This window comes from Hemiscyllium ocellatum, chromosome 12 (assembly GCF_020745735.1).
Source record: "Hemiscyllium ocellatum isolate sHemOce1 chromosome 12, sHemOce1.pat.X.cur, whole genome shotgun sequence".
NCBI classification, from domain to species: Eukaryota; Metazoa; Chordata; class Chondrichthyes; order Orectolobiformes; family Hemiscylliidae; genus Hemiscyllium; species Hemiscyllium ocellatum.
The window spans coordinates 56,377,358-56,389,662 of record NC_083412.1 but is presented as its reverse complement, the minus strand read 5'-3'; the positions used below and the strand labels follow the sequence as shown (position 1 = coordinate 56,389,662).

At 39.7% G+C, this 12,305-nt stretch overlaps 1 protein-coding gene across 1 annotated transcript in view; it reads right to left on the bottom strand.

The window, feature by feature from the left end:
• Positions 1-12,305, bottom strand: part of f5 (coagulation factor V) — a 98,084-nt gene that overhangs the window by 43,453 nt on the left and 42,326 nt on the right. The window contains exons 9-10 of the mRNA XM_060832787.1: positions 6,034-6,181; positions 4,343-4,555 (exon numbers count right to left, since the gene is read on the bottom strand). Coding sequence (XP_060688770.1) covers positions 4,343-4,555; positions 6,034-6,181 — 361 coding nt within the window. The remainder of the gene's footprint in view (positions 1-4,342; positions 4,556-6,033; positions 6,182-12,305) is intronic.

Here is a 12,305-nt window from a genome sequence, read left to right as displayed (position 1 = left end):
TTCATGCAGAGGGTAGTGCGTGTATGGAATGAGCTGCCAGAGGAAGTGTTGGAGGCTGGTACAATTGCAACATTTAAGAGGCATTTGGATGGGTATATGAATAGAAAGGATTTGGAGAGATAAGGGCTGGGTGCTGGCAGGTGGGACTAGATTGGGTTGGGATATCTGGTTGGCATGGACGGGTTGGACCGAAGGGTCTGTTTCCCTGTTGTACATCTCTATGACTCTATGTAAGGTTAAAGGAGATTTGAAGGGTAAGGTAGTGCAAGGACAAAAAAGGCTTTAAAGTTCAGAATGAGGGATTTAAAAGTTTTGCAGAATATAGATTCAGTGTAATGAGCAAGCATGGAAATGATAAGCAGGCAGGGCTTAGTGCAGGTCACGATGTAGCCAACTATAGCCACTAAATACTTTCAAGAATTCATGTTCAGTGGTTACAAGAACATGAATTACGACCTTCGTAGTAACAGAAATGACCTAGGCCACAGTTAGCAGCAGTAACCAATGTTTTTAACACCCTCTCAAAGAGGTGGTGGTGATGGTTAAAAAAAGAGAGACCTTACACCCATCGCTATTGCCCTTATAGCTATTGCTGCACAATCCTTTTAGGTTTCAATACAATGTGCATTAAGAGTCTTTCAAAAGAAGATGCTTGTGGTTTTTTGAGGTCAATCATCTCACATCAAGATACTGTTCTAGGCCCAACTATCTTCAGTTACTTCATTAATGTTGGTCCTTCCATCAAAACATTGAAAATGGGGATGTTTGCTGATGGATAGCACCAGTTGTGATTACCCAGATTCTGATTGGAGCATTGTCTGGACGATATCTAGGCTTGTGTGATAAATGGCATAAAATAGTGGGCTAACCAATGTCCTGTACAGCCGCGACATGACCTCTCAACTCCTGTACTCAATACTCTGACCAATAAAGGAACGCCTTCTTCACTATTGTATCTACCAGCGATTCCACTTTCAAGGAGCTATGAACCTGCACTCCAAGATCTCTTTGTTCAACAACACTCCCTAGGATGTTACCATTAAGTGTATAGGTCCTGCTAAGATTTGCTTTCCCAAAATGCAGCCACTCACATTTATCTGAATTAAACTCTATCTGCACTTCTCAGCCCATTGGCCCATTTGATCCAGATCCTGTTGTAATCTGAGGTAACCATCTTCACTGTCCACTACACCTCCAATTTTGGTGTCATCTGCAAACTTACTAACTGTACCTCTTGTGCTCGTATCCAAATCATTTATGTAAATGACAAAAAGTAGAGGACCCAGCACCGATCCTTGTGGCACTCCACTGGTCACAGGCCTCCAGTCTGAAAAACAATCCTCCACTACCACCCTCTGTCTTCTACCTTTGAGCCAGTTCTGTATCCAAATGGCTAGTTCTCCCTGTATTCCATGAGATCTAACCTTGCTAACCAGTCTCCCATGGGGAACCTTGTCGCCCACCTTACTGAAGTCCATATAGATCACACCTACTGCTTTGCCCTCATCAATCTTCTTTGTTACTTCTTCAAAAAACTCAATCAAGTTCGTGAGACATGATTTCCCATGCACAAAGCCATGTTGACTATCCCTAATCAGTCCTTGCCTTTCCAAATAGATGTACATCGTGTCATTCAGGATTCCCTCCAACAACTTGCCCACCACTGAGTTCAGGCTCACTGGTCTACAGTTCCCTGGCTTGTCTTTCTTAAACAGTGGCATGTTTGCCAACCTCCAGCCTTCCGGCATCTCACCTGTGACTATCGATGATAGAAATACCTCAGCAAGAGTCCAGTAATCACTTCTCTAGCTTCCCACAGAGTTCTTGGGTACACCTGATCAGGTCCTGGAGTTTTATCCACCTTTACATCTGCTCTTACATGATTCTATGCTTCTTTCTACCCAGTATTGTTATATAACATTCTGTCTCAGGAAGGTTCCTTTCTGTCATTAATTCTTTCAGGACACTCAAAATCTTACTTAAAAACCACCTTTTCTGTTACTTCTTCTTACTCTCCCAATAGCCCTTACTTGCACCTGTTTTAGGGCGGAATATTAAAATGCGCTTCTTGAATTTCATTAGGACAGGAATACAAAAGCAGTGATGACTTTGTTTCTGTTCCAAAATACATATGCATACAGTCATAGAGATGTCACAGAAACAGTCTCTTTTGTTGAACTCATCCATACCGACCAGATATCCTAAACTGATCTAGTCCCATTTGGCACATATTCCTCTAAATCCTTCCTATTCGTGTGCCCAAACAGATGCCTTTTAAATGTTGTAATTGGACTAGCCTCCACCACTTCCTCTGGCAGCTCATTCCATATATGCACCACCCTCTGGGGGAAGATTTTCCACGGAGGTCCCTTTTAAATCTTTCCTCTCTCACCAAAATCTATGTCCTGCAGGTTTGGACTTCTCTACCCTGGAGGAACAACCTTGGTTATTCACCCTATCCGTGCCCCTCACAATTTTATAAACTTCTATACCCCTCAGCTTCCAATACTCCAGGAGAAACAGCCCCAGTCTATTCAGTCTCTCCCTACAGCTCAAATCTTCCAACCCTGGCAACATCCTTGTAAATCTTTTCTGAACCATTTCAAGCTCCACTACTTCTTCCTATAGCAGGGAGACAAGAATTTAATGCAATATTCCAGAAGGGGCCTAACCAATGTCCTGTACAGCCACAACATGACCTCCCAACTCCTATACTCAATGCACTGGCCAATAAAGGCAAGGATACCAAGTACCGTCTTCACTATCCTGTCCATCTGGGACTCCATTTTCAAGGAACTCTGAAGGCCTAATGAGCACTGTGGACAATGGGGACCCAGTAAATGTGGTGTATCTAGATTTCCAAAAGGCATTCAGCAAGATGTCACACGAAAGGTGCTGCATAAGATAAAGATGTGTGCCGTTACAGGCAATGTATTAGCATGGCTAGAGGATTCGTTAACTAATAGAAAGCAAAGAGGAGGGATAAATTTCTGTTTGGTAATCAGTGACTAGTATGTGCCTCAGGGATCAGTATTGAGACTGCAATTATTCACAATTTACATTGATGATTTGGAGTTGTGGACCACATGTAGCGTATCAAATTTTGCAGATGACACAAAGATGAGTGGTAGAGCAAAGTAGTGCAGAGGACTGTGAAACTTTGCAAAAGGACATAAATAGTTTAGGTGAGTGAGCAAAGGTCTGGCAGATGGAATACAAAATTAATAAATGTGAAGTCATCATTTTAATAGGAATAACAGTAAAAAGGACTCTTGTTTGAATGATTAAAAAAAATGGTGTCCTTATGCATGAAACACAAAAGGTTGACCTGCAGGTGCAATTGGTAATTAAGAAAATAAGTGGAATTTTATCCTTCATTGCTAAATGGATGGAGTTTAAAAGCAGGGAGGTTATGTTGTATCTGTATAGGGTGCTGGTGAGGCCACAACTGGGGAATTGTATGCAGTTTTGGTCTCCTTACTTGAGAAAGGATGTACTGACACTGGAGGAGGTGCAGAGGAGGTTCACTAGGTTGATTCCAGAGTTGAGGGAGTTGGCTTATGAGGAGAGACTGAGTAGACTGGGATTATATTCATTGGAATTTAGAAGAATGAGGGGGAATCTTACAGAAAAATATAGAGTTATGAAGGGACTGGATAAGATAGAAGTAGAGAGGATATTTCCACTGGTGGGCAACGGGTGAATCTAGGACAAGACAGCATAGCCTCAAAATTAGGGGGCAGCAGATTTAGGACTGAATTAAGGAACTTCTTCACACAGAGGGTTGTAAACCTATGGAATTTCCTGCCCACTGAAGTAGCTGAGGCTACTTCAGTAAATGCTTTTAGAGCTAAGATAGATATTGTTTTGAACAGTAAAAGAATTAAGGGTTATAATGAGAGGGCAGGTAAGTTGAGCTGAGGCCACGAGAAGGTCAGCCATAATCTTATTGAATGGCGGAGCAGGCTTGAAGGGCCAGATGGCTTATTCCTGCTCTTAGTTCTTAGGTTCTTATGAACTCCAAGGTCTCTTTGTTCAGCAACATTCCCCAGGACCTTACCATTAAGTATATAAGTTCTGCCCTGATTTGCCTTCGATATCAGTGTTTTTATGTATGCTATAGACACACATAAGTAAATATAATTAAAAGAGACATTTTACTGTCACAATGTCTTCTGATACTATGAGAAAATTATGCTGCAGAGACACAGTTTTAATGTTATACGTAATGATTTACTGATGATTAAACATAATGATATGCTGTCATAGAACCTAGAGCTTTCTTGCCAAATATTCAGCTGTAAATGATCTGGTGAAATACAGTAGAAATGAAGACACTCACCCAAATTGTCCATCTGCATAATTACAGTTTCACCCATTAGAGGAAAGAGATGTATGACGTCTTCATTTGTTTTTCTGTGCTTGAAGGTATGCCCGTGGAAGTAAACTGCTTGAATGTGATCTTGGGCACCAATGCTTGAAACATGCCAGTATGTAACAGCTCCCTTACAGAATGGGATTGATTCTTCGCTTTCATACACAAAACCTTTTATTGCTGAAAACATTCCAAAATCATAGTTTAACCATTTGTTTGTGTACAGCAGAATATGAATGCAAAAGTTAAAATGTGGCTATAATTACTGTTTTATGAAGCATTATTACTGCTTCCATGAATTATAGCAGCATAAAGTGCCAATGCAGGACTGTCTTACCACATTACTTTTTAATGGCCTTAAATTTGAAACCATTCCTGAATAATCAAATAGAGTCTTATTCCTCAGAATATTTTTCTTAACAGCACTCAACCCTCTAAGAGAAATACATTGGACAAATATGAGGACAAGAAGAACGAAAGATTTCTTTGTCCACTAATAGATAGAGATTGGAATTATATTTTTTTTATGCCTAGTTCTAATGTCAATTTGGTCATTGTGATTTGTGCTTTTACCCATGCAAGTTTCATTCATAATAAATATTTAATTGCTTCTTCTCTGTTAACTGTTGCATACGTTTATGGTTGTGGATTGACAGACATTGGAATATGGAGTTATTTGGAAATTACTAGGTTGAATGAGGATTTCTCATTTTTTTTGTTACTGTACGTCACTATTGTTTGGAAACAACAAATTAAAAGGCCAAAGAGGAAGTCATTTACCTGCTGTTTGCAACTGTCACTTGACTTTATGGAATAACATCCAGCAAAGCTTTCAAGGAGAGATTAGAGATGTTTATGGCTTAGCTATTGGACAACCTGACTTAAAGAAGCCTTGGATCTGTGTAGACGTTTGCCAGCTAACAGCCTCTGAACTAAAGTTACTTTTTTAGTATACATCTAGGTGTGGCAGTTGTGAGAGAACATCACTTTTGTTAAACTCAACTCCTTAGCTAAATCTTATTTCTACTCACTTCCCTGGCAATCTTGGACTTAGGAGCTAGTTGTTTTCTCACTCTAGTTCTGCACCTTAACCAAAAAAGTGCAAAAACAGGACTTTTAATTTGCTCTGCTGCTTGGTTCTTTCAAATTGTCATTTTTATTAATTACCTATTGAAATGAACAATTTCTTGTTCTCTCCCCTGAAATGCATGGGGAGAAACAAAAAAAAAAGGCAACCCTTATCTTACTGAAACATATTCACAGTTACACCAATCCCTATTATCTTTAAATAGTCAGAGTGGCTGGTTTTGCAATAGATTTAACTCCATATTAATCTTTGAACAGATGAGTTAGTTACAACAGTAGTCTTTTTGCTCCCTTGAACTGTTCCAATATTCAAAAAGAGCTGCATACAGGCTCAACTTGCTTTCTGGTTACCCCCTATATCTCCTGACTCATCCTTTGTTCAACTCAAATCTATCTACATCTGCCATAAAAATGGCTTAATTGCTAATTTCTCTGAAATGCTTGGACATTTACACATCTACTAGACACATGACACATATTGAATTCACAGATCAGTTGTAGATCTAAACATCTATGAATGTTAAATGCCCCTTAATTTGAAGAGGAAGGCAAACCAGACCACCTCTACTCACTGTACATGATGTTTGATTCATAAAATCCAGGGTCAGTGGAATCAAAGTTGGAAGGATCCAAGAATAACTGAATGTTCTCATCAATATACCAGCTTTGGTTCTCATCAAACGCTACAAATATGACGTGTTGTTCTTCATCTAATCTTATCTAAATCAGATAGAATGAAATATTAGAGGATTTTCAGAGATTCTAATGTGACAATTTTGACTATATTTTCATTTGGGCAGACTCAATGCTGGTCAGAACAAGATTTCTGACTTTCAACTTGACACCGCTGAGATTCTGACTCATTTTCTCAGAATCCTAGGTAAAGCTCTGTATGAGCCAAAGGATGTTGAAATTGATGAACTTTAAAAGGGTTAAATACAAATTCATTTAGAAATGTTCGTAGTAAAATAAATATAAATAAAAGGTTGGCCATACAGAGAGTAAAGGACAAAGGTTTTTAAAGATAAATGAATGAACACGCAGCGAACGACATACACAAGTAGTTTCTATAGAATCAAGTGAAAAAAAATGACATTTAAAATGAAAAAAAATCTGTCAGCCCAAAACTCCACCGTTTGGAATTTGGAATAATTTTGAAATGTAGGACGTCAAAATAAATTTAGTAAGTTACTTTCGAAGAAAGAAAATGATATGTTAGCATAAGGAATGAACATGCAAGAAATATTAGTGTCTGGAATCAAACAGAATACTTTCCTGTGCAATAAAGGTTCTTCAAAATTCATGAATGAAATGTACTTGTAATAATGAGATGCCTCAGTTAGAAGAGAAGATTGAAACAGTAAATATATTTTGGTTTGAGAAGTTGATATAATTATCAAGGTGTCATTTGATTGAATACATCATTTTTTGATATAGATTATTATGACAGGAAAGTGCAGATGGGATTAGTATATGCTGGTTAAAGTTTGGATAGGAACAATTAAAAGTTTTGGAACCACAATAAAGAACATTCACAAAATAAATAGTTTTAAGAAAATAACTGTAGGATGTTTTAAGTCAATTTGATTTGATCGTTAAAGCATTTATGCCTAAATGCCAGTTATCAAGAATTAGCTATAATTTTGTGAGACAATGCTGTTGAGGTGAGGTAATCTGTAGGGGGGCAATATCATCACAGAAATATAGTACCTGCTCCAGAAAGAAAAAATGGAACTCTGAAAACAAATTGAAATGTTAGATACAGATTACCACACTCAATGTGTTGCCAAACTTAATATTTACACTGACAGTAGATATGCCTTTAGGGTAGTACATGATCAACTGAATGCATGGAGTCGAAAGGGTACATCACCTTAGGAGGACACATAAGACTCATGAGGCAGTAAATAGGAGAGACTGATAAATTACTATTACAGGCAATGATCATAAAGCTTAAAATGCAACTGAAGGGAATGGGCCTCATCCAATTCAGTAACTGATGGGCAAACAAGGCAGCTACACTAGTCTCAGGTTTATATCTAATGTGTATAAGATATAAGAGCTTGTGGGTTTTGTCAGAGTTTAGTCTTACAATGTTAAAGACTGATTCTCCTTAAGTCTTTATTAAAAAAAGTAACTGCTTTGCCAATATGAATCATAATAATACATGGAAAACAGGGTATTAAAACAAGGAATGCATCTCACTACTAAGCTTTTAGCTTATAAAATTCTATTCAGTAGGGTTGGTGTTATTGTCTCAGTTTCTGCTGTTAATCATTTCCCAGCAGCAGAAGTGGTAGTAGGAAGAATGTTGTGAAACTTGAAAGGGTTCAGAAAAGATTTACAAGGATGCTGCCAGGGTTGCAGGATTTGAGCTACAGGGAGAGGCTGAATAGGCTAGGGCTGTTGTTCTGTCTGAGACTTTCTAGACATTTATAAAATCACTAGAGGCATGGATAAGATAAATAGGCAAAACTTTTCCCAGGGTGGGGGAGTTCAGAACTAGAGGGCATAGATTTAGGGTGAGAGAGGAAAGATATAAAAGAGACTTAAGGGGCAACTTTTTCATGCAGAGGGTGGTGCGTGTATGGAATCAGCTGCTAGAGGAAATTGTGGAGGCTGGTACAATTACAGCATTTAAATGGCATCTGGATCGGTATATGAATAGGAAGGGTTTAGAGGGATATCGGCCAAGATCTGGCAAATGGGACTAAATTAGGTTGGGATATCTGGTTGGCATGGACGAGTTGGATCAAAGGATCTGTTTCCGTACTTGTATACATCTCTATGACTCTATGAAGGAAACCTGAATAAAAGCCTATGCCTGTACCACACTTAAATATTTTGTAATGCTCTGGATCTCTATAATTATCGCTTATCTTCTTTGCAGTCTAGGCTCATTAAATTGATTTCCTTTTGTTTGGGGAAAGGGTGATGAAAGAGTGGACGTTGGGCTCCCCAGCCAAATTTTCTTTATTTTCTAAAGTTAGATTATGCAGCAGAGGAACATCTAACATTTATGTTGCTTAAGAAGCAGTATTTTCGCAAAATGAGTTAAAAACATGAAGAGGCCAAACATCAATGGCACTTCAAGTACAATCTCTCTGAAATTATGGCAGGAGTGGCATTAAATAACTACAAATTAGGCGCAGGCTGGTAATGCCAAATCCCACCAATTCTTTGGCTGGTATGGAACCTTTGCCAACACGAAGCAAAAAATACTGGCATGAAACTCCTTCTGAATGGCAACAAGAGTCTCAGAATTTGTGTTAACATGTTCCCCACCAGTTCATTTCAGTGAACTGCATGCTAACGGAAAGCAGGCATATTACCGAATTCTTTGCACAGCCCATTTCTCATACTGTGTAGCCCCTGTAAAATTGCTGAGTGGACTTGCACGTGCACACTGTTTGTTCCCTGCATTCCATCTTCCAAAGAGCTGCACAATTGCATAGTTTTGAGGAAGTATTGATGCACTCTGTCAATTATTGAAAGTGGGACACACCCTAGGAGATAATAGGTCTGGGACTTATGCTGAGCTTTTAAGATGTTTGGAATCTTTAAAGGCTCTCATTCTCTTATACAGAGGTGGCTCTGTGGTTAGCACTGCTGACTCACAGTGCCAGGGTCCCAGGTTGGATCCCAGCCTTGGAAAACTGTTTGCACATTCTCCCTGTGTCTGCATTGGTTTCCTTCGAGTACTCCGGTTCCCTCCCACGTTCCAAAGATGTGCAGGTCAGGTGAATTGGCCATGCTAAATTGTCCATAATTGTAAAGTGCATTAGTAAGAGGGGGGTGGGTTAATTGTCGGAGGGTCGGTGTGAACTTGTTGGGCCAAAGGGCCTGTTTCCACACTGTAGGGAATCTTATCTAATCTAAAATATACCTGATTGATTTGTGCAAGAGGAGTCATTTTGCTGTAACATTACTTTGGCAGTATCCCCAACAAACACATAATAGGCACATTTGATATTTATGCCTGGGCTTTTGAGCTTATGTATATTTCTTTAATTTCAGAAATGATTCAAGTACACTTGAAAACATGTTCACTTTTCAATGCAATAACTCAGAACAAATTAATGGCTTTGAATGTTTCAAATCCTACCTCAAGGTGGCGATGTGCACCCCGCGAGTGCACACACACACACACACACACACACAGCCGGCCCTCCACCCCTACCACCTTCCCCTCCCCCCTGCCCTAAAGAGGAAGCTGATGTCACTCAGAAGTGATGAAATGTTTATAATAATAATACATGAAAGATTTCAAAATGAATAGGAAACTAACAATTATTATTGCCCCATCACCATTTTTGCCAAGCTATTTGGATTCTGGAGATTAGTCCCTAGGAGCTGTCACAGATAATGGATTATTCTCTTGGGGAGATGTAATATCTGTATTATTCAGCTTTCCAGCCCAAATGACTCCAGATCACTGAGTTGTATTCAGGTACAGATAGCTATCATTTTTTTTCTTAAACAGTTGAGTCAACTACAGTCTCAACTCTGAACAAAACCAGATAAATGATCTGGATTAGTACAAACTTGTCTCCATTGAGTCATGCCTGTTTCACACATAGTTTTGGTTCCTGCCAAGGAATTCAAGAGCTTTACCCAATTGTTACAAAATTCAGGACTGTCCCTATCCACAATTCAATTCAGTCAAACCCAAGCCAACCCCTAACATTTAGGGCAACCTTTAATCCTAACTCTTGTGTTACCAAATTGTAAACTTCGAGCTAAATTCTGCTAAAGTTCAGGTTCCCTCTCTGCAGTTTGCTATAACTAAAGACTTCAGTTTGACCAAACTCCCTCATAACCCTTCAAATACCTCAAAACTTCGAGACTACCACACATTATTAAAAATCACACACAAAACCACGTTATAGTCCAACAGGTTTAATTGGAAGCACCAGCTTTCGGAGTGCTGCTCTCTCATTGGGTGATCGTGGAGTACACAATTGTGAGACACAGAATTTATAGCAAAAGTTTACAGTGTGATGTAACTGAGATTATACATTGAAAAATAACTTGATTGTTTGTTAAGTCCCTCATCTGTTAGAATGACCATGTTAGTTTCACTTCTTCCATATGTATATCACAGCCTATTTTTTAAAAGTTACATTCTCAGGCTAACTTTAACAATTGGTGTCAGCCCAGATAATGTTTTCAAGGTATTTGCCCCCTGTGTGCTGTTGTCTATGCCATAATGTTTAGATTGATTCTAATCTAAAAAATGAGTTAACAGAATCTTACATGGATCCATGCAGTTTTTGAGCAAAGTACAATGAAACTCTGCAAGTGCAAATTCAGTCCATAAACATATATATGTATGTGTACGCATGTGTGTGTTTCTAGGGTGGAGGGGTTGTGAGTGTCTGTGAGAGAGAGTATATGTGTGTGTGTGTGTGTGTGTGTGTGTGTGTGTAAAAAGGTCTAAGTCTGTGAGAGTGTGTGTGCGCAGGAGTGAGAGTGTGTGTGTGTGTGTGTGTGTGTATGTATGTATGTATAGGAGTATCTATGTGTGTATATTGCAATGGTGGTCACCTGTAATGTGACATGAACCCAAGGTCCCAGTTGAGGCACTCCCTATGGGTCCCTTAGCTATCAGCCTCTGCTCGGCCACTTTTCGTTGCTGCCTGTCCCGAAGTCCACCTTGGAGGATGGTCACCTGAAGGTCTAAGATCAAATGTCCTGGACCACTGAAGTGTTCTCCAACTGGGAGGGAACATTCCTGTCTGTTGATTGTTGTGCGGTGTCCATTCATCCATTGCCGTAGCCTTTGCTCAGTTTCACCAATGTACCATGTCTCAGGGCACCTTGCCTGCAGCGTATGAGATAGACAACGTTGGCTGAGTTGCATGAGTACCTGCCACGTACATGGTTGGAGGTGTCTCCATGTGTAATGGTGGTATCCATGTCCACACTCTGACACACCTTGCAGCGCCTACTGTGACAGGGTTGTATGGAGTTGTCCTGAAAGCCAGGCAGTTTGCTACGAACAATGATCTGTTTGAGGTTTGTTGCTTGTTTAAAGGTGAACAGTTGAGGTGTGGGGAAGGTCTTGGTGAGGTACTCATCCTCATTGATAATGTGTTGCAAGCTGCGAAGAACATGGCATAGTTTTTCAGCTCCTGGGAGTATTGGATAACGAAGGGTATCCTGTCAATTGCAGCATGTGTCTGTCTCCTGAGGAGGTCATTATGTTCCTTGCTGTGGCAAGTTGGAATTGGCGGTCGATGAGTTGACCATCGTACCTATTTGTTATGAGGGCATCCCTGAGTACTTCCAGGTATCCATCACGTTCCTCCTCATCTGAACAGATCCAGTGTACACATAGGGCTTGTCCACAGGGAGTAGCTGTTTTAATATGTTTTGGGTGGAAGCTGGAGAAGTGTAGCATGGTGAGGTTGTCTGTGGGTTTGCGGTAGAGCGTGGTGCTGAGGTATCCGTCCTTTATGGGGATGCATGTGTCCAAGAATGAGAGGATAGTAGAGAGTTGTCCATGGTGAATTTGATGATTTTTTAAGATTAGAATCAGTCTAAACATTATGGCACAGACAACAGCACACAGGGGGCAAATACCTTGAACACATTATCTGGATTGATACCAATTGTTAAAGTTAGTCTGAGAATGTAACTTTTAAAAAATGTTTTGTGATTTACATATGAAAGAAGTGAAACTAACATGGTCATTCTAACAGATGAGAGACTTAACAAACAATCAAGGTATTTTTCAATGTATAATTTCAGTTACATCACACTGTAAACTTTCGCTATAAATTCTGTGTCCCACAACTATGTACTCTACAACCACCTGATGAGAGAGCAGCGTTCCGAAAGC